The 23,617-nt window shown below is 41.2% G+C and overlaps 1 protein-coding gene across 1 annotated transcript; it reads right to left on the reverse strand.

The window, feature by feature from the left end:
- Nucleotides 1-16,358: 16,358 nt before the first annotated feature.
- On the reverse strand, nt 16,359-19,867 carry GARIN3 (golgi associated RAB2 interactor family member 3). The gene is made up of 2 exons (XM_006730476.2): nt 18,344-19,867; nt 16,359-17,531 (listed from the first exon to the last, which is right to left on the reverse strand). The coding sequence occupies exons 1-2, from the start codon at nt 18,962-18,964 to the stop codon at nt 16,359-16,361; spliced, it is 1,794 nt and encodes a 597-aa protein (XP_006730539.2). The 5' UTR covers nt 18,965-19,867.
- Between the last annotated feature and the right edge of the window lie 3,750 nt (nt 19,868-23,617).

Below are 23,617 nucleotides of genomic sequence, written 5' to 3' on the forward strand. Positions count from 1 at the left end.
GGCATGTGTTGTGATGAACACTGGGTGTTATAAGCAACTAATGAATCGTTGAACACTACGTCAAAAACTAATGATGTACTATATGTTAGCTAACTGAACATAAGTTAATTAAATAATAAATAAATAAAATTCCACTCCTTGCGGCACCTGGGTGGCTCAGTCAGTTAAGCATCTGACTTTGGCTCAGGTCATTATCTCAGGGTCCTGGGATGGAGCCCAACATCAGGCTCCCTGTTCAGCCGGGAGCCTGACTCTCCCTCTCCTCTCCCACTCCCCGCTTCTTGTGCTCTCTCGCTCTCTCTCTGTCTCTCAAATAAATAAATAAAAATCTTTTTAAAAAATTCAGATCAAAAACTCAAAAAAATCTTTAAAAAAATTAAAAATTAAAAAAATAATAATAACAAAATTCCGCTCCTGGAAAGGTTGAAACTGCAATTAAGTCTTAGTTTGCTATCCTGGGGGCAAGTGACTCCACCTTGGACCTGGATGGTTTTCTTTTCTTTTTTTTTAAGATTTATCTATTCATTTTAGAGAAATCTCTTTCCGCTCATGTGAGCGGGAAGAGGGGCAGATGGAGAGGGAGAGAAGCAGACTCCTGGCACAGCATGGAGCCCACAGGGCTCCATCCCACAACCCTGAGATCATGACTTGAGCCAAAGCCAAGAGTCAGACACTTAACCGACTGAGCTACCCAGGCACCCCTTTGTGGTTTTCTTTTTAATAGCCTTCTCCATCTCAATTTCCCCCCCATATCAATGTATTTGTTGAAAAAATCCATTCACTTGTGAGCATACCCCAATCAGACTTTTCTCCCCCACTAACATCAATGTTGTTACAGGGTTGCAGGATTCTTGTCTCACAGAGCGGAAGAATGAAAGGTGAAGTGAAGTGAAAGTTTATTAAGTGAAGGTGAGAACAGAAAGGAAAGAAAAAAACTCTCTAGAGTGAGAGGGGTCCCAAATGGGTTGCCACTGTGGGCTTTTACTGGCAGTCTTTTATTGAGAAATGACCAGGAAGTTTGTGGCCTTGAAAATCTTGTGCTGTCTTAGTTTGAGCAAGGATGGTTGATAACATCCTTAATGGCTTACTTCTTTGAGGTCTGGTCAGTTTCTGTGATTACAGTGTAGCTGCAAAAAAACAAACAAACAAATGAAACACTCCCTAACATTCAGGGCCAGGCAGTCTGATTTGTTCCCTTTATCTCTGGTTTTGTACGCCTCAGCATTTCTCCACATCTGGGATTTCTGTGAGCCTGGTCACGTAGCCCCCTCGTGAGCCTAGTCAGGAGAGTCAGGGGCCTCCTATATTTCCTGCCTGGACCTTAACCCTTTCCTTATTCAATGTGACCTACACCAGGCCCTCCCATGGTTATTCTTAGTCCTCATTTTACTCCAAGCTCAGCAACATTTGGCACATTTGATCCTTTGAATTGCCCCAGCACTCAGTTCTCACTTCTTAGTGGGATCTCATCCAGGTGATAATATCCAGGTGATATCCACGCCCTGACAACACACTCTCCTTTATCCCTGGACCCCCTTAACCAACACTATCACACATCCTTTACTCAATTGCACTTCACTCAATTGCAAAGACTCAAATCTAAAGATGTTTTACTCCTCTTTCTCTGAGACTACCATACCTGCCTTTTTGTATTACTTTTATTTAGAATAAGTAAAAGTCCCAAATATAACCAATTTTCACCATTCCTACTGCCATGGTACCATGCCACAGGACTGGAAACCGGAAATAGCCTTCTAAATGGTTTCCTTGCTCCTACTTCTGTCCTTCCCTAGCCTACTTATCACAGTCTTAAAATATAAGACTTATCTTTATTCAGAATTCTCCAAGGTTTTCTGTCATATTTACAATAAAAATCCAATGTCCTCACAATGGCCTATATAAGGCCCTACAAAACCCAGTCCTTGGCTGCTTCCCCAATATTATTTCCTACCATTTTTTTCCACGCTCACTATTCTCCAGGCCTTATTTCTTTCCCTCAAAATTGCCACCATAACTCTTGCCTCAGGGGCATCGTATTTGCCTGGAACTCTCTTCCACAGATATTGACATGCCTCACTTTCTCACTTCATTCAGGTCTCTGGTCAGATGTGACCCTCTCAGAGGGGTCTTTCCTGGTCACTATATAAAATAGCAGGTTCCCTAATCATTCTGTTGGGGGATGCCCCAATCCCTTTACAATGCATTATTCTTTCTTCATAGAACGTATATGTGATATCATATTATGATATCATATTATGAAGTGATATCATATTATGTGATATGATATCATATTATGAAGTATATTTATTTATTTTTATTGTCTTTCTTCCCCATCAAAATACAAGGTTCATGAACGTTAGGACCTTTGTTTCATTCACTGCTACATTCTCAGCACCTAGAAAGGTGGCTGAAATTGGCAAGTACTCAATGGACATTTATTGTATAAGTAACAAAATGAATTCAATCATCATTTTCAAATGAATTCACAGTGTGACATGGAAGGATAAATCAGTCTATTTAGCCAAAGCCCCATTGTGTGAAATTATCTTCCTCTAATTTTTGCTATTATTAATACACTGGATGAACATCCTGGTGCATATCTGTTTGTACATCTGTCCAATTTTTTCCTTGAAATAAACTCCTGGAAATTGAATTCCTGGACCCAAAGGTGCAGTGTCTTTCAGGTAATAGCAGGATCAAGGCTAGAATCTAGAACTCTTAACTCTCAGTCTGGTGTTCTTTACAATAAACTACAAATAAATAATGGTATAAAATTCATATTGTGAAAGGGGCTAGTGAAAATATAGCATGTAATAAATATTTATTTATGTGGCTATATTTTCAGAACTGAAAGGAAAGTTTACTCCTTAAAGATGCCTTCTATAGCTTGACAAGGAATATGTCCATTCGACAAATCTTTACTGTATGTCTACTGTGCCAGGCACTTTACTAGAAGGTAAAAAAGACAAAGTCTTGCCTTCTAATGGAGAGACACAGACAGCAATATGCAAACAAATAAGAATTCCAGGTAGTGATAGGGCTATGGAGGAAAAAAATAATGCAAAATAATGTGATAATTATGTGGTTTGGGGGGGGCGGCTATTTTATTGAGGATGATCAGGGAAGCCTCTCCCAGAGGTAACTTTGAAGATAGGACATGAATGATGACAAGGAGACAACCATGCAAAGTCCTGGAAGATAGCAGGCATGAAGAGCCCCAGGCTGCCATGATCTTCCCGAGTTACAGAGACAGGGGGCCTGCTTTCTCTCCAACTAATGAGCAAAGAAAGAGTGGTAGATGAGGGGCAGAAACAGGCAGGGGTCCATGGTGACTGGCATCTTACCTTTAGGAGTTTGGCACATCATAAAAGACATCATTATTTATCATTTGAGCCTAAATGGCAGCAGAAATATTTTCTCTACCTTGTTGATTTTTTTTAAGATTAGTTTATTGAGGAATAGTTTACATACAATAAAATTAACTTCAGGTTAATTTCAGTTCAATGAGTTTTGATGAATACATACTGTCCTAGAACAACCACCACCAGAATTAAGATATAAAATACTTCTATCACCCCAAGCAATTCTTTTTGTGCATCCTTTGTATTCAACCCCCTCCCTTCACCCCCCAGCCCCTAGTAACCACTGATCTGATTTCTTTTTTTTTTTTTTTTTTTAAGATTTTATTTATTTGCGAGAGAGAGAATGAGAGACAGAGAGCATGAGAGGGAGGAGGGTCAGAGGGAGAAGCAGACTCCCTGCTGAGCAGGGAGCCTGATGCAGGACTCGATCCCGGGACTCCGGGATCATGACCTGAGCTGAAGGCAGTTGCTTAACCAATTGAGCCACCCAGGCGCCCCTGATCTGATTTCTGTTCATATGGCTTTGCCTTTTCCAGAATGTCATATAAATGAAATCATACAGTATGTGGACATTTCACGTAGCATAAAAACCTTTGAGGTTCATCAGTGTTGTTGAATGTATCAACAGTTTGTTCCTTTTTACAGACAAGGAGAATTATATTGTGTGGATGCACCAAAATTCATTTCTTCATTCACCAGTTGATGGACGCTTGGGTTATTTTCCTATAAAGATTCATATACACATATGTTTTCATTTCTTTTGAATAACTACATAGGAATGGGATTGCTGGGCCTTAGAATAGTTATATGTTTAGCTATGTAAGTGTCAAGCAGTTTTCTCGAGAGGCTGTATCATTTTTCATTTCTGCTAGCAAACTAAGACTTGCAGGTACTCTGCATTTTCAACTGTACTTGGTATTTTCCTTTTACTCTTTAATAGCTTTGGAGTGCTTTAGTTTGCACTTCCCTAGTGTTGAATATCTTTTGTGTACTTATTTGCCATTTGTACCTTCTTTGGCAAACTATCTGTTCAAATTTTTTGCCCATTTTTCAACTGGCTTTTCTGTTTTCTTACTATTCTGTTTTAAAATCGCAGGTGCACACACACACACCCAGGATGTAAGTCCTTTATCAGATATGGGTTTTGTAAATATTTCCTCCCAGTCTGTAGCTAATCCTTTCATTTTCTTAACAGTGTCTTTCAAAGAAGAAGTTTTTAGTTTTGATGAAGTCCTATTTATCTGTTGTTTTCTTTTTATGGTTTATACTTTTTGTAGTCTCTCCAAGAAATCTTTGCCTAACCCAAAGTGACAAAGATTTTTCCCATGTTTTCTTTCTTTCTTTCCTTTCTTTCTTTCTTCCTTCCTTCCTTCCTTTTCTTTCTTTTTTAAAAAATATTTTATTTATTTATTTGTCAGAGAGAAAGAGCACAAGCAGGGGAAGTGGCAGGCAGAGGGAGACTCAGTCTCCCCACTGAGCGGGGAGCCCGATGCGGGACTCAATCCCAGGACCCTGGGATCATGACCCAAGCCAAAGGCAGACGTTCAACCAACTGAGCCACCCAGGCATCCCTCTTTCTTTCTTTTTCTTCTTCTTTTCTTCTTCCTTTTTCTTTTTTTTTAATTTTCTTTCTTTCTTTCTTTTTTCCTTTTCTTTCTTTCTTCTTCTTTCTTTCTTTCTTTCTTTTGCATGTGGGAGTCCAATTGTTCAGTACCGTTTACCCTGATTTTGATTTTGTTGGTCTTACTACTTCTCTCATTGATAGATCAGTTCATAAATAAAAATCTCTGAGCTCATATTAGTCAATTACATGGTATCTCTGCTTGTTAATCAGCCCAGACCGAAAAATGGAGGCTAGAAAATTAAATTTTCCAGTCCCTGTTTCTTCCTGTCATACAATTTTTATCAGCTCATATATATTGTTTAAACAGTGCACTTAGGGTGAGTGTCATGGCTAATGCATTGTTCCCCCACAGTCTGCTGTATAGTTTCAATTTGTAATCACCATTTTCGTGTTACTGTCTCTCCGGTACTGCAGACCTTATCACTAACAACCATCTCAACAATCCAGACCTGCCTGAGGCAAATGGGAGGGGAGGATGCCAGCCGTTTGCTTTGCTTGCTACACCTTTCCATGACAGCAGGGGGCAGCAGTAACCCTGGCATTTGGGAACTATCCCCAGTTTACACTTTCATTTACAACAGCGAGATTTGTGTCCCACATAGGAGGTCCCACTGAGGGACAATTTCAGTTAGCTCTTGCAAGCTGAAGAACTTAAAAAGGATTTAGAATCCTACAAAAAGGCAGGGAAGCCCTTTTGGATAATTTGTTGTAGCTGTTACTGTGGTTAGAGTTCACATTTACATTATGATGTGGAATTTCACCAAAGAAAAAATAGCCATGCCATTATCATAACCGTTTTTGAGTCATCACAAAATCTACCCATTTCATTGGTTGCTTGATTTATTTCCTACACATTCCCCAAAGAATCTGGGCTATATCCCATCCATTAAAGGTCCTTCTTTAAGGTCCATTTCAAATGTGACCTTCTCCAAAGGGTTGCTCCAAGTTCACCCAAATAAAAATGAACTCTGTACCCTCTTATAGCTTCTATTCTGTAGCACCTATCTTCCTTAAGTCGTAATTATCCACCTGCTTTATTTATGTGGTGAGAGCTCAGTTCCTGATTTATCTGGCATCAGCTCTGACAATCCCAGCATTGCCTCCCGCATAGCCAGGGCTAAATATATTTTTACAAAAGTAAAAGAAAGAAGAAAAACCCCATGTCTTCTGAATGGCAAGTGTGTACAATGTGAGCTGCCTGCTTTTGATATCACTTCACATCAGTACTGGGACTAGGGTCAGGTGTGAGGCACTTGCTTCAGATGCAAAATTAAGGAGGGGGAGCAAAACTCAGTAATCAAGATAAATATTACTTAAATGCAATACTTTGAAGATAAATATGAAGGCAAAAATCCATCCATGATGGAGAAAATATTCAAGATAAAAATTAAGGCGAAAAATCCATCCATGATGGAGAAAATATTACCATTTTATTATTTATTTTATTTTTTTAAAGACTTTACCCATTCATTTGACAGAGAGAGAGACAGAGAGAAAGGAAACACAAGCAGGGGGAGTGGGAGATGGAGAAGCAGGCCTCCTGTGGAGCAGGGAGCCCAATGCGGGGCTCGAACCCAGGACCCCGGGATCACGACCCGAGCCAAAGGCAAACGCCCAACAACTGAGCCACCCAGGCGCCCCGAAAATATTACAATTTTAAATAAAGACAGGATCAGTAGTTCACGTATTGCCAATTTTAAATAAAGACAGGATCAGTAGTTCACGTACTACTAAAGAGGAGAGGTCCTTCCGAGGGACTCTATTCAAAGATTGGAATTATTTTCCTGAAAGCATGGGTGGCAAATCCTCTTAGACAGATTTCTAGAGTTTAATGATGCATTTGTGTTCTAATAAATTTATTCATTCACCAGTATATATTGCTCATCTACTGAATGCCAGCTACTATCCCAGGGGCTGCAGATACAGTGGCCCAATCCACTGCAAGCCCAGAAGCTGTTTCTCTGCAGTGATCTGAGAAGGTCTTTATCCACTTGATTCTACCTTTTTCAGGTCCAAAATGAACTTTTCTTAGAACCTTGGGCCTCCAAAGGGCGGAGACAGATTTTATGAACCAGACTCCCATAGTCTCCTTTACCCTATGTATATAGACTCCAGTCTTTGTGACTTACGCAGGATTTGGCTATCTTCCTTCTGAATCTACTTTCCTTTGTCCCTTTATCATCTTCCTCCAGCTCTGACACCTGAGTCCAAATTTGTCCTCCAGCACATGTTAACCTGGGCTGAGGAACCCTCCAATTTAATCAGAGTTGAGCAGAGTGGAGAAAGCTCTGGTCTGAGAGTCAAAAGACCAGAGTTCAACCTGTCTGGTAGATAACCTTAGGCAACCAATATCTCTTCTCAGCAAAATGAGACTCTTAGGCAGAATCAGTAGCCTCTAAGTCATGGAAATGCTTTCCAGGTATCTACTGAGGCAAAGGGCAGCCTAACTGGTAGGGCTTTAGCCTGATCACTCTATCCCCACCTTCAACCAGAGCACCTACACCTTTATCTCTTTGTTTACTGGATTCCAGTTAAGATTTCATATAAAAAATTTTTTTAAAGGTCAAACTGTACCAAAAGTTTGGAAATCATTGAATCACATGGTTTCTAAGTTTTTTAAAAGATTCGACATTGATTAGTTCTATTGGGATCACCCTATGTATGTATCATTTAGTATATACACCTTAGAGATAGCAATCTCACACATTTAAAAGCGCATGTGAAGAGTCACGTCCAATGGGAAAAAAAAGGTTTTCTTCCCAGGGTTCAGGAGAAAGCTCCATAATTCCATAACCGAAAAGCTCTGTAAGTACAATTTTTAAATAGACTCTATTTTTTAGAGCTTTCTGGTTCAAAGTTTTAGAGTTTTAGGCTCATAGCAAAATTGAGTGTAAAGTGTAGAGTTCCTGTATAACCCCTTCCCCCAACTACTCATAGCCTTCCCCACCATCAACATTCCCCACCAGACTGGTACATCTGTTACAACTGATGGACCAACATTGATACATCATTGTTACACAATGTCCATAGCTTACACTGGGGCTCATTCTGGTGCTAAATATCTATGGGTCTTGACAAATATATAATAATATGTATCCACAATTAGAGTATCATATAGAAGTTTTACTGCCCTAAAAATTCCCTGGACTTAACCTATTTATCCCTCCTTTCCTCTACACCCTGGCAACCACTAATCTTCTTACTGTCTCCATAGTTTTTCCTTTTCTAGGGTGTAATATAGTTGGACTCATACAGTATGTAGCCTTTTTAGATTGGCTTCTTTCACTTAGTAATATGTATTTAAGTTTCTTTGATGTCTTTTCATAGTTTGATAGCTCATTTCCTTTTTTTGCTGAATAATATTCTATTGTTTGGATGTACCACAGTTTATTTATCCACTTACCTCCTGAAGAACATCTTGGTTGCTTCCAAGTTTAGGCACTTATGAATAAAGCTGCTATCCATGTGCAGGTTTGTGTGGAGTTTTCAACACCTTTGGGTAAGTACCAAGGAGCACAATTGCTGGATCATATGATAAGAGTGTGTTTAGTTTTGTAAAATACCACCACTGTCTTCTAATGTGGCTGTACCATTGTGCATTCCCACCAGCAAAGAGTAAGTTCCTGTTTCTTCATATCCTCGTCAGCACTTGGTGTTGTCAGTGTTTTGGATTTCGGTCATTTCAATAGGTGTGTTGTGGTATCTCGTTGTTTTACTCTGCACTTCCCTGATGACATATGATGTAGAGCTTTTTTTTTTTTTGTATGTTTATTCGCCATGTGTGTATCTTCTTCAGTGAGGTGTCTGTTTAGGTCTTTGGCCAATTTTTAATTGGGTTGTTTGTTTTCTTATTGTTGAATTTTAATTAAGAGTTCTCTATATATTTTAGATTAACAGTCTTTTATCGGATGTGTCTTTTGCAAATATTTTCTCCCAGTTTGTAGCCTGTCTTTTCATTGTCTTACCAGGATCATTCAAAGAGCAAACAGTTCTACTTTTAATGAAGTCAAATTTACCAATTTTTCCTTCTATGGACTATGCTTTTGGTGTTAAGTCTAAGAACTCTGCCCAGCCCTAGATCCCAAAGATTATCTCTATTTTTTTCCCTAAGAGTTCTATAGTTTTACATTTCACTTAAGTTTGTGATATATTTTGAGTTCTTTTTTTTTTTTTTTAAAGATTTTATTTACTTATCTGAGAGAGAGAATGGGAGACAGAGAGCATGAGAGGGGGAGGGTCAGAGGGAGAAGCAGACTCCCCGCTGAGCAGGGAGCCGATGTGATACTGGATCCCGGGATTCCAGAATCATGACCTGAGCCAAAGGCAGTTGCTTAACCAACTGAGCCACCCAGGTGTCCTTGAGTTCTTTTTTTTAATAAGGTGTAAAATTAGGTCAAGGGGTTTTTTTGTTTTTGTTTTTGTTTGCTTATGGATATCCAATTCCTCCAGCACCATATTTGGAAAAGGCACTCTTTCTTCCATTAAATTGCTTTTGCACCTTTATCAAAAATCTGTTGGAAATGTTTGTATAGTCTATTTCTGGGTTCTCTATTCTGTTCCATTTATCTTTGTGTCTTATCCCTCCACCCATGTCACAGTCTTGAGTGCTGTAGCTGTGTAACAAGTCTTATACTTAAGTAGACTGATTCCTCCCACTTTATTCTTCTCTTTCATAATTATTTTTGCTATTCTAGTTCTTTCTCATCTGTATCTACAAAATATCTCTGGCATTTTAATAGGAATTATATTAAACCTATATAAGTATTTGGAGAAAACTGAAATTTTTACTATGTGGACACTTCCAATCCATGAACATATGTCTCTCCACTTACTTGGATCTTTGATTTCTTTCCTCAGCATTGTGTCATTTTCAGCATACAAATTCTGTATAAGTTTTCTTAAATTTACATATAAGTATTTTTTAGCTATTGTAAATGGTATTGTATTTTTAAATTTTTAATTTTGCATGAGTTTTTTGGTAATTAATATATAGAAAAGTGATTGGTTTTGCATTCTGCAGACTTGACCTCATTTTTTATTTTTTATTATTATTTTTATCTCCTTTTTATCACCTAGTTTTTGGAACTTTTTTGTAGATTGTTTGGGATTTTCAACATACATAGTCATGTATTCTGCAAACAAAGGCAGTTTTTTTTTTTTTTCCTTTCTGATCTGTATGCCTTTTATTTTCTGCCTATTGCACTGCCTAAAACTCAAGCACTATGTTGTGTAAAAATGGTGAGAATTGACATCCTTGCCTTGTTCCTAATCTCAGGAAGACTTCACTTGGTCATTGTGTACCATTCTTTTTATATACTGCTGAGTTCTATTTGATAATATGTTGTTAGAAATTTTTGTATCCCTATTCATGAGTGAGAATGGTCTTCTTTTTATACTACCTTTGATTTTGTAATCAGAATAACACTAGCGTCATAAAATAAATACCCTGGAGGATATTTTTACTGGGCATAGGCTTTTGCATTTTCCATTCTTTTCTTTCAGCACTTGAAAAACATTGTGCTCCTTTCTTCCATCCTCCTTAGTTTCTGATGACAAATGCACTGTCATTCAAACTGCCTTACTGTATAGGTAAGGCATCATTTTCCTCTGGTTAATATTTTGTTTTCAGGAATTTAACTGTGATTTGTACTGCCGTGGATTTCTCTAGGCTTTTCCGGTTTGGGATCCACTCAGCTTTTTAAACCTGTAGGTTTATATCCTTTGCCAAATTTTGGATGTTTTCAGCCATTATTTCTTCTAGCATCTCTTCAGCCCCACCTTTCCTCTTCTCCATTTGGGACTCCAATGACATGAATGTTGGATCTTTTGTTCTAGTACCACAGGTCCCTGAAGTGCTGTTCATTTTTTTTTTCCAGTCTGTTTTCTCTGGGTTGTTCATATTGGGTAGTTTTGATTGTTCCCTCTTCCAGTTCACAGATTCTTTCCTCTATCCCTCCATTCTGCTGCTGAGCCAAATCACTGAGTTTTCTTTTCTTTTCTTTTTCCAGTTATTGTATTGCAGTTGTAAAATTTCCATTTGGTTATTCTTTTCATCTCCTATTTCTTGGCTGAGGCTTTCTATTTTTTTCATGTGTTTCAAGCCTATTCCAAATAGCTTTTTTATGAATGCTTTAAAATCTCTGTCAGATAATTCTAACATCTGCTGTCTCAGGGTTGCCATCTATTCTTTTTTTTTTTTTTTAAGATTTATTATTTATTTATTTATTTGAGAGAGACAGAGAGAGTGCAGGGAAGGGGGAGGGGCAGAGGGAGGGAATCCCAAGCAGACTGCCCACTGAGCATGGAGCCCAACGCGGCTCCATCTCAAGACCCTGAGACCACAAACTGAGCCAAAATCAAGACTCGGATGCTTAACTGACTGAGCCACCCAGGCACCCTTGATTGTTTTTTTTTTTTAAATCAATGTAAGGTCCTCCTATTTCTCAGTAAGACAAGTGATGTATCACTGGAAGCCTGGATGATTTTGTATTATGTTAGCAGACTCCGTGTCTTATTTAAACTTCTTTTAACAAACTTCCTCTGCCCTTCTCCCTCTCTGGTGGGAGAAGGGCACCATCTTGTTACTAGTGTAGAGTCCAGATATCCCACTTGGCCTCAGTTCATATAGCTGAGGTTGGAGGTGCTTCTCCCTACTTTCTGGCATGGTGAGATTTCCAGCTCCCCACATGGTCTCCAATGACATGGGGATGAATGAGGAGGAGCTTCGTACCAGCTGGCTGGATAAAAGCCCTTGCTCCTTGCAGTTCTCTGACAACACCCAGTTGGGAGTATAGGATGCCTCATTAGCCTAGACTCCCCAACTTGATCCTTGCTTGCATGGGTGGGGAGTTAGGGAGCATGGTTTTTTCTGCGATGTTTAACTGGACTAGTTCTTGTCTAAAAGCTTTCTTCTTCTTCTCCTTCTTTCTTCTTCTCCTTTTCTTCTTCTTCTTCTTTCTGAAAGCTTTGTGTCTTTCTTGGCTGCTCCTTTACTGGTCTTTTGGCTAGAGAGATAAAGCTTTTGTTGGGACTTTTTTTTTTTTTCAGGGATTGCCAGGTTCTTCTGCAGCTCCAAGTCTGGAATGTATAAGGCAAAAAGAAAACCCAAAGAACTCATCACCATGTTGTTGCTCATTTCCTACAATTACTGGCTGGTCTGTCTTCTTCTCTCCACCTTTCAGAGTCTTCTAATAGATCTTTAGTCATATAAACAATGAGAGGAATAGACAAAAATATGTCTACTCCATCTTTCTGGAAGCATAAGTCTAACTGGTCCATTTTGGGGTAAGCAATGAATTATCAAGGCAATCAATGGGGTGTTTTCCTTCAATTTCATATCTACATGTTCTAAAATTTCTAAAATAGATAGAATTTTGCAATAAGGAAATGTATTTCATTTTTAAATGATTTAAACTCAAAGCCATGTAGAGTGCATTATACCCTTATTGGCTATCACCAACTATTTTCACAAGGTTGGTGGAATCAGGGAAGGTGATCACAGCACATTATGCTAACACAGCATCACAGGTTGTGTTCTCCAAGAAGCAGATTTTGAGATGGCGTTTTGTGAGAAGAATGTTAAGGAGCACCCCTAGGACCAGCACCTGTGTAAGGGAAGGATGCAAGCAGGAGTACACTCAGGGCAAAGCCAAGCTGTGATGCAGGCTCCATGGGGAGCTCTTGAACTAGAACAGCCCCTGAGAGTTGGTCTGTGTTGGAATAAGATGGCCAGATCTTCATACTCCATATCAATCCATTCTTATTGTGTGCTCTGGGAAGTGTTACCTTGGGTGAGGGAGTTCTCTGAAGCCGAGGCAATTTCCAGACTCACTGCCAGCTGAAGGGCAGCCTCCCGGCAGCTGCGGCTACAAGTCCTTCATTGAAGGAACGACTACCCCATATGGATATTTCAAATGGAAATGTATCTTTAAAACATCCCCTCCAATCTCTTCATTTTATGGGTCCTGTGGCAAAAGACAGGAAATGACATAAGGTCACATATCAACAACCTCTTCACCAAATATTTCTCTTCACAGCAACCACAGCACACTTTACAAAGTGCAAATTTGATCAAGCCACTCCTTTATTTAAAACATTTTAGGGGCACCTAGGTGGCTTGGTCTGTGAAGTGTCTGACTCTTGGTGTTGGCTCAGGTCATAATCTCATGGGTCGTGGGATCCAGCCCTGAATCGGGCTCCATGCTCAGCACAGAGTCAGCTTGAAGATTCTCTCCCTCTGTCCTTCCCTCCCACTTGCACGAGTGCACCTGCGCACATGCACACTCATGCACACGTGCACGCTCTCTCTCTCAAATAAATAAATAAATAAATAAATAAATAAATAAATAAATCTTCAAAAATAAATAAATAAAACATTTCAGTGGCTTCCCATTACTCTAAGGTCAGAAGTTAAAATCCTTTAGATGACCTCAAAGCCTTGTGTGGCCTGTCCCTGCTGCATTGTTTTCCATCACTTTCACCCTGTCAGTCTTGACACTGCCTTCAATATTTCGAGGCACCTTGCTTCTTCCCACCATAGCACATCTTGTGTCTGGAGGACTCCATTCAATCACAACAACACCATGAATGACCTTATTTTGCTGCTGGCCAAAGATCCCTCTCTTGTCTTTTGTGTGTGTGCCAGACATTATGTTTGGGACGCTGGTTAGTAATCAACCATTCACTGCTTCATTGTACTTGCAGCAGCAGAATTGCTACCATGGTGATGAATATTGCTGTCAAAAATATTGACTTTATCTGATAGAGTGTATTGACTTGATGCCCCAATTGATATCTTCCAGGAGGAAGAGGTCTGTTGCTTTGAAATACGTAAGTATTTATGTATGAGTCTCTTGATGAGCTGTCAAGATAGAAAAGGAAATGCAGAGAAAGTGCCTGGCAGAGCACATTGTAGTGTGCAAGTCCCCACCTCCATTTTAGTTTGGTGGCGTTTGTGTAAAATCATAGGTCTGCTCAGCTAACACCCTGCATGGTGGACAAACAAGCTTTGTAGTAAAGAAGCCCTTTGGGGTGTGGAAGTAGAACAAGACTAAGAGAAGGACAAAAGACAAAGCTATGGTCTATAGAATCATGTGATTAAGGCATCTGTATCTTCAATATTTCAATCTCTGGCATAGCGTAAATTTGGGACTCTGAGTCAAAGGCTTTGGAACAAGTCCCCGTTTTATCTCTCTCCCATAACCCATAACCTCTCACATTCCCAGGAGCCTTCCCCAAAGCCACTGTCAGGTGTTTGAGGACATGCTTCTTTTTCTCCTTTTACTTGTACCCACTGCTTCAAGACTCAACTCCCAGGACACCTTAATCCCCAGCATCTACTGGTCTTTGTATATCAGAAATCACAAGGTGGGATTTTCCAGCCACCCACCAGCGCAACTTAGAAGGACTTCCCCCTGATACTCCCAAGCCACCACTCCTTCCAGAGAGTACATCATTTCTCACCTCCTCCACCTCTGCCACACAAATTTGCTCTACAGAGAAAGTCCCCAAGTTTTACTGGAAACCCAACTTCCATCCTACTAGACACTATTGTCAGAGAGAATGAGCAAAGAATTGCAAGGCTGGGTGGATGACCCCCAGGCTTATACAAACACACCTGGTTCTCAGAATCATTTTTCTCAAAACCAACTTTTATCATCTGTTAACAGTTTAATGATTTTTATAGACCTGTGAAACTTATTTACAACTTTTTTTTAAATTGAAAAGACAATGTTATTTCTTTTTTACAATAGGCATTTTTAAAATTTATAATCTCATTCCTAATGTAGTATGACTTCTTATTTTTGGAATTATTTTTCACATGCATACATAATTTACACAGTTCATTTGTACACAGCACTTTCGATAATCTATTATCTCTTAACAATATATCTGTGCCTTTTCTATGTTCCTGAATTCTGAATGTTTATATCGCTTAGCATTTTTATTTTATACCAACTGGAAGATATCTTTCAGACTTAGATCTTTTATCATCTACCTCTCTTTGCATATATTAATAGGAAAATGTAAGTGAAATTTGTTAAGGTATTTCTAAGGTGGCGACTGCCACCTGGCTAACAACAATTTAAAAACCATCCTGATTTCAGGGATGTTAAAATAAAAAAAAAGATTCCATAATAAATTACCATGGACACAGTCCTTTGCTTGATAGAACAATCCCTGCTCTGTTGAAGTTCTCTGTGCCTTCCAGATCATCTCTCTCGGCTTTCCACACTATAGATATCCACTATTCTGAATGTTGTTACTGTTTTCTTGTTTTCCTCTACACTTTTAGTAAATATGTACCCCCAAACATGTTGTTTGATCTTGTTTTTGAATGGTTCTATAAATGGAACTATATCCTATGTATTTTTCAATTGCTTCTATTATTCAATATTATGTGAGATTCATCCATGCTAACATGAATAGCTGCTATTCATTTTCACTGCTATCTAATATGCACTGTAGTCATATACCACAATTTATCGATCCTCCTGATTGATGAACATTTGTGCTATTTTCAGAGTTTTGCTATTACAAATTGTTTTACTGTAAACATTCTCCTAGCTGTCTCCTGGGGAGCATATGTGCGACTTTCTCCAAAGTATATACCTAGGAGGAAGAGTTGTTAAGATTGGATCCGGAGTGGGCAAACCTTTTCTGTAGTGCCAGATAGTAAATATTTTAGACTTTGCAGGCCATAAGGTCTCTGTTGTAACTATTCAGATCTGCCATTTTAATGAGAGAGTAGCCATAGACAATATATAGATGAATGGCTGTGGCTATGTTCCAATAAAACTTTGTTTACAAAACCAGGCAGTTGGCAAGATTTGGCTCTCCAGCGGCCAATTCCTGACCTAGATGATAAACTCCTCATTCTGATCATCTACAAATGCGGCTACACCCCCCTTTACCTCCCGATTATCCCAAGGAGACACGAGTCCTGTCTTTAGTGTATGGACTGGACTGAAAGTCCATGTTCAGGGACCTTTGGGGAAGAGAAAGAAGAGCATGGGAACATGGTATTGGTGGTGCTTTCCAGCCTATAGTCTGTGACTTGTAGCCATGGTCTTGGGGAAAACAAAGGCAGAAAGGGGTTGAGGCAAAGCATGGCACTCATCCTGGCTCAGCTGGTCATGGGTGGGAGGTGAGGTTCTGTTTGACTGGAGGCTGGGGTCTCAGGCTGCAGCATGGGTCACATCACAGGAGCCACTGTGAGGTCACCACCAGGCTAGGGGATATAGATATTCAGACGAGATAGCATTTCTTTTGGAGTTGCATGGTTTCCTTTATTAGAGAAAGCTAGAATTGACTCTCTAGGGATACTTCCCTGAGGCTGGGTCTCCATGGCAGCTTCCTGCCCGGTCTCCTATTTAAATGGATTTACCTTCAATGATTATGGTCTCCATTGTCTCAGATGTCATGGTACCAGAGATCTCCAGATCTTTTCTGCCCGGGGCTTTCTCTACCTTGGCCTCTATGTTGCGCTTCTCTACTGACTTAGCCACAAAGTCTACACCTCTATCGTGTGATGTGACCACTGTTTTTGAGCCAGGAGTAACTTTCAAGTTCCTGAAGAAAGAGCCAATTTTACTGGATTTCTTACTTACAGCACCCGAACTGCTCGTAGATTTGATCTTCCCTGACTTGTGAGCTGTCCTTGACTCCTTTGCCATGGCGCTGTGGCTACCAGTCCTGCGAGAGCTGTGTTCTCTGCTCCTTCCGTGGCTCGGCCCTTTTTCCTTTCTGTCATCTCTTTTGTCATGGCCGGATAAGGACCGGTGGGAGGATGATCTCCGGGTCGACTTGTCCCCTCCTGTCCTGTGGTGACGGGAACTTTTCCTACTGGAAGTTCTGTCCTTCTTTTCTCTTCTTTCTTTTTTTCCCTTCCGGGTTTTGGCACCAGGCTGGGAGACCTTCTGGCTTCCATCCCGCTCGCTCATGTAGCCTTCACTCTGCAAGGTGGAGACAAGGGGTCCTACCCCTGGGCATGCGGCTTTTTCAGCAGCAGGCATGCCCGTTGTCACTGCGCCTGCAAACACCACGCTCATGCTGCTGCCTGGGGAGATGCTAGCAGCCCCCGTCGTTAGGGTGGAAGCACCGGCCGAGGACATGCTTGCAGCTCCCAACGCCATGTTCGTACCCTCTGAGGATATATTGAGAGCACCTGCGATGGCCTTGTTGGATCCGCTTTCTCCTGTACATCTGCTGCTGGCTCCAGACAGGGCCGTGCTGACCTGGCCTGTACTCGTAGCTTTGGTTGCTGCTATGCTCAGCGCACCTGCTGAAGAGCTTGTTCTTGCCCCAGCCATGGCCAAGCCCGTGGTAGCGCTCGTTGCTGCCCCCGCCATGCCTGCGGCTGCCCTGGTGGCTGCTCCTTCGGCCCTCCCTGCGGCCCTCGCGACTGTAGGGGAGCCAGGCATTCTGTGGTGGGTGTGATGGATTCCCTCTCCCCCAGCGTAAGCCGAGGAGGTGGCTCTAGACACCTCACGAGGCTTGTGAAGCCTGAACTCATCCTGATCCCCTTCTCTGTGGAGCTCTGTGGTCTGTGCCCAGGGGAGGAGAAACAGGTAAGAGAGAGATGATAAAGTGAGACTAGAACCGTCTGCTCCTTTCTCAACGTGGAGCTGGAGCTGAGCAACTCAAGGGCTTCTAATTGGAAGGACCTTGAAAATGATCAAATCTACGCTCCCACTTGAGGCAAGATCCCATCTATAGCACCCCTGTCAAATGGTCACTTGGTTTCTACTTAACAATCCCAGTGCCAGGGAAAGCACTGATACAATTCCCCATCCTCATATACTTTTCTTTTATACACCTGTGTTTAGATCTCTGCAGGACAGATTCCTACAAGTAGGATTGCTGGGCCAAGGGATCCACACATTTTGCATTTTGGTGGCTGCGAAAATCGCGCATGTGCAGACACACGTGGGTGGTCCTGATTTTAATCAGCACAGGGTAGTCACAGGGATACAGAATGAAGGAAAGACGTCCTAACTGCTACCAATGCTCCACAGCTGCTGAGACTAACTGGGTGGGGGTAAGTGTTCGAGAAGAGACTGGGGCCATCAGGATGCCCAGATGGATGGAAGGAGTTACAACCCTGGGCATGAGACCAGAACAGTGGATACGTGAGGTCTCTCTGAAATTCAGCCTCATAGAACAACTGGGAGAAGCACTCAGAACCTCCCCAGGGTGCTAAATCCCCTAGTGGGGGCTCATTTTGCCCTGAGCCTATTCGAGGGGAATGCATTTCCCAGGTGAGCCTCAGAGAGTACCAGAGCTTCTGTAGGACCAACTTTGAGTGGCTCTCCCAAAGCACCCTGCCCCATTCTCTTGAGACTCTGTTGATGCTTACCACTAGGCCCTTGTCATCCCCTAAGGTGGCTGCGTCCCCAGTTTGCAGGGTCGGGGTACTGCTGCAGCTATCCACTGGTGGTCTCAGGAGATAGACAAGTTTTTCCCAGTAGCAAAAGAGGTCTTCTCGTGCATCTGAAGAAGGACACAGCTGCAGGTAGAAAGTGCGGCCAGTGGCAAGCTTCAGGCGCAGCTGCTGTTTCTCACGATCGTGAATGGAGATCTTGACAAACTTGAGGGGAAGCAGCCTGGTGAGCTCTAGGGTCTTTGTGGGCTTGCGACCTCTCCCCTTGGTGGTCCGGGCGTGTCTGGCATGCTCTTCGCAGATTTTTGTTGGTCGAGCCAGGAGCATGACATCAGGTAGCGGGAGGATGGGGCTGGTGGATGCAATGCCCACGGTCACCATTCGCACACGGTTGTGTACATCGATCACCTCTCCTTTTTTGCTGATCTGGATAAAGTCGCTTTCAAACATAGGTGCATATTTGAAAATGTCATACTCTCCTCCCTTGTACAGTTGTCGTTGCAGGTCCCCCATGGAGGTGTTGAACACACCCATTGAACGGTAGCTGTGGGCCGTGTAATAAGGTAACAAACTTTCGCTGCTCATGGTTCTCTTCATTTGAGACAGCTCCACCAGCCACAAATCGAGTCCTTGAGAGAGAGAGGGAGTGAAGGCAACTGCCCATCTCCCTGCAGGGCTCTGCCTAAATCTCCTCTTACTACCTCATTTATCCTCCACAGTCCTTTGTGACCTGTCCCCATCACACACCCCTTTATCCCAGCCGCCAAGCAGCCACCCCCTGGGGTCAGGGTCACCAGTCTCCCCCCAAACTAACCTCCACCTCCCCCAGGGGACAGGCTGACCCTGCCAGGGTGGAGGTGGAGGTAGGCTGCATATTCTTTCAATCAAAATGTTAGGATGCATAATGTATGAAACCATTCAGCTTTTGTAAATACCTGGGTTGCTTCCAGTTGCGTTGTTGTCATAGATAGCCCTATAGTGATCATCTTCCTGCAAGTGTATTTTTGCATCTGCTAAATTATGTCTTAGGGATCCAGTCCTGGAAGTGGACTGTGTGCTTGCTAAGGGCAGGGATCCTATTTGGGATCAGTGTAGAGTGCAGTGCTGGTAGGCACTCGGAAGGAGTTGTGGGTAAATGGCCCAAAGGGGCTTCTGCTACCTGTTAGAACCAGAGCTCCATTTGTACAGTGGATTCCAGGGTAGCGAGGCTTCTCTCACCCATTTTCATGTAGGAAGGAGGTGAGATTTTAAAACCATAATTTTATGGTGATGAACTAAGGCTCAGGATTATCTTGGTCCGCGTCAGAAGGCAGAGCTGGATTCCATCTCAGGTCTTGTGACTCAGGTCAGGACTTCTTCTCTGCCTCAAGGTGATTGGCTCACCATTAGACTCTCATTCTGCACCAAATATGGAATCATTTGCTGTTAGCAATATGCGTGGGGACTTACTGGGAACCACAGGAATTCATACAGGGCTTGAATCACCATAGGATTTCCCACACTGGCACGCCTGCTGCTTCACTCTTGATGTCTACCTGATAAACCACTGATGTTTTGCTTCTTTGAAAAGCTCTTCAGAGAAATTATGGCAAAGACATCTTTCTGGAGGTTTTTTTTTGTTGTTGGTTTTTTTTTTTTTTACTTTGCACAGGTGATGAATCCAAATTCCCCCTCCCCCAGTTAGAAGACTACTTCTAAAATAAAAATGTGCCACCCCCAGCTCAACAATTACCATGTGGAGGTCTTGAAATAAATTTCAACCCCAAAATGTTCTTTTTCAAAACTTTATTTATTTATTTATTTATTTTAAGTAGGCTCCTTGCCCAGCGTGGAGACCAGCATGGGGCCTGAACTCAATGACCCTAAGATCAAGACCTGAGCTGAGATCAAGAGTTGGACACCCAACCAACTGAGCCACCCAGGTGCCCCCAAAATGTTCTTTTTTATATCCCTAGTGCCTACCACAATACCTGATACATTGCATCCTTCCAATAAATACGAACTTCCTTGTGACCATTGGGATTAATTCTTCTATTTGTTTATTCCACAAAACTGATTGAGCAAGTATTAATTTGGGGACCAGCTAGAAAATGGAATTGCAAAGATAAAGGTCTTTACCTCTGAAGAGCTAAACATTTTTTTCTAAAGATGTTAAATGACTTCTCCAAAAAAAAAAAGAACAAAATGGCTTGTATTCTATGATAAGGAGACAATCACTAAAAGTTAACACGCTCAGGTTTAAAAATAAGAAGTTAGGTTTTTCTATATTATAGTCAACCATATATTCCCATAAGTTTATTTCTGATGAATGATTAATAATGAGAGAAAACATGATCATATTTTTAAGAACTTATAAGTCAGGCATGTTACTAACCACTTCACATTCCTTTAAAAATTTAATCCTCACAACATTATTAAATTATAGGTACAACTACTGTCCGTGTTTTATAAAGGAGCAAATCAAGGCTAAGAGAAGTTAAACAACTTCTTCAAAGTCACAAGAGATCAAAAGCTCATGGAAGTCCCCACATGTGGCAGTGGTTAAACTACACCACACTGAGTCACACAAATAGAACACACATATACGAGTACTGCGCAGCATACATTCACCCATTTAATGAATATTATTAAGTGCCTACTTTGTGCCAGGCCCTGTTCTAGGTGCTAAGAGAACAGCAGTGGACAAAACAGACAAATACCCTAGCTCTCACAGGGCTTGTACATAGATGATAAATGAGTAAAATATTTGGTATGCCCACTGATGATAAGTGCTATGGAGAAAGATAAAGTAGGCACACTGGATGGGAGTGTGTGCAGGAAAGGGGGAGTTGGAAGTGGTGGTCAAGAAAAGCTCAGTGAGAAACAATATTTGAGCAAAAACCTAAAGGAGATGAAGGAGGAAGCTGTGCAGACATCTAGGGGTGTAGCCTCTCTCAGTCAGAGGGAATGGCAAGAGCCAAGATTCTGAGGTAGGAGAATTGCTTGTTGTGTTAGTGGAACACCAAGGGGGCTACGGTGACGGTGACGAGAGTGGAATGATAGAAAGTGGTTGGAGGTGAGGCCAAGAGGCAACTGTGGTGACAGTAGGGGAGCGGATGGTGTGGGACAGACCTTGTAGAACTGTTAGGTCCTTGGCTTTGCTCTAAAGGGGAGATGATCAGACTGAAGTAGACAGAGGATCATTCTCGCCACCATGTTGAAAAGAGATTGTAGAGGTGCAGAGGGAGAGAAGAGGAGCCTGGGTGGCTCCTGCAAGAGATGATGATGGCTAGGACGAGTGTGGTAGCAGCAGAGAAGGGAGAAACGATCAGTTGTTAGACATGTTTTGATTGAGGCAACTATTGTATATACTGGGATTGAACAATTTTCAATAGATGTTAGTGAGTGAAAAAGAACAAGTTGCAAAACAGCATATATTGTATGCCATATATTTTTGAGTCAAAAATCTTAAAATGTGTACATGTTTGAGTGTGTGTACATATGTGTGCAAAGATGTGCAAGAAACTGATAACAGGAGCAAACTTGGGGCAACTTGTTGGCTGAGGGAAATGGTGCAATGGAGACATAGCTCTTCAGGGCATTCTCTTTTATACCTTTCAGATTTTGTTGCGTTGCGTATACTACTTACACAAAAATAGATAATATTCTAAGATTTATAGATTTACAAAAATGTTATTCAGTAAAGCTCTATTCTTAGAATATTCATTGATTCAGGCCTTGATATAGAAAAGAAGTAAGTACATAGCTTCACTCAAAGGTAACTCTCTCTAGCACAAAAATTTCAGAATTTGAGAACCAAAATATAAAATATCATTCAAAATTTATTTTCTGATTTCTCTTTAAGACCTTTCAAAAATTTATTCTCTCCTCTCAACCTTTAAAAGTCACAAACCCTATCATAAAAATGGAGATTGTGGCACCTGGGCGGCTCAGTCATTGGGCGTCTGCCTTTGGCTCGGGTCACGATCCCAGGGTCCTGGGATCGAGCCCTGCATCGGGCTCCCTGCTCGGCGGGAAGCCTGCTTCTCCCTCTTCCACTCCCCCGACTTGTGTTCCTGCTCTATCTCTTTCTCTCTATCAAATTAATAAATAAAATATTTTAAAAAATGGAGATCAATAAGTCAGGATATATTTACTGATTGGCCATTCCATTGCCCATTTTTGTGCTAAGAGAATTCAGGTTATCAAAATGTAAGTCTCAAAAATTTTTAAACATGACTTTCATACAAATGTAGAATGAAAACAATATGAAGATTTAATTAATCCATCAATGAGGAAACCAGCAGTATGTTAAAGCTGGTTCCAAGGAGAATCAGAGGAATTGGCATTGGCATTGGGAAAACAATGTCAGGTGAACATTGCCAGGTCAGTTACTAAACTGGTTAAATCTCTACAGGGCAATAAAATCTTAACCTTTGGGGTTATCTTTTTTTACAAGGCAGAAATCATTTGCATCTCTTCTAAACAATAATCTATACGTTATTACAGAACTTCACAGACTCTCAGACTTGAATCAATAGTCGATAGCCGCCTTAGGAACCAAAAATGTTCTCAAATTACATTGTGATAGTTACAAACTCTGAATACACTAAAAACCACTGAACTGTACAGTTTCAATGGATGGATTTTATGATATGTGAAATGTATCTCAATAAAGTGCTAAAAAATAGCAATACTTCAGTCTTAACTTACTGATCCAATTCCATTGTCTTACTTCCTTCTCTTAGACAATTAAATAATCTTTGGGCTGGCATGTTAAGGAATGCTTTAATATGGCACTGAAAGTACATGTTGCCTGCTTTTCAATTTTTTTATTTACAAATTTGGGGTAATTTTTATTTATTTTTTATTTTTTATTTTTTTAAGATTTTATTTATTTATTTGAGAGGGGGAGAGCATGAGCCAGAGAGGGAGAGAGAGCATAAGCAGGGGGAGTGGGAGAGGGAGAAGCAGGCTCCCCACTGAGCAGGGAGCCCAACATGGGGCTCCATCCCAGGACCCCTGGATCATGACCTAAGCCGAAGGCAGATGCTTAACCAACTGAGCCACCCAGGCACCCCATGGGTAATTTTTCTTAACAAGGAAGATAGTGAAGCATGTGTATGCCATGACCTTAATCTCAGAAAGCTCACAATCCAGGAGGAGAATACAGAGTAGAAACAGAGAACAAAACAAGGGGGCAATTAAATATATGCTAGAGTAATAATAGTGAATGAGTTGAATGGTGAACCTAGTAACACCCATCCCGAT

The sequence above is a fragment of the Leptonychotes weddellii genome, chromosome 7 (genome assembly GCF_054177405.1).
Source record: "Leptonychotes weddellii isolate Sample4059 chromosome 7, ASM5417740v2, whole genome shotgun sequence".
Taxonomy (NCBI): domain Eukaryota; kingdom Metazoa; phylum Chordata; class Mammalia; order Carnivora; family Phocidae; genus Leptonychotes; species Leptonychotes weddellii.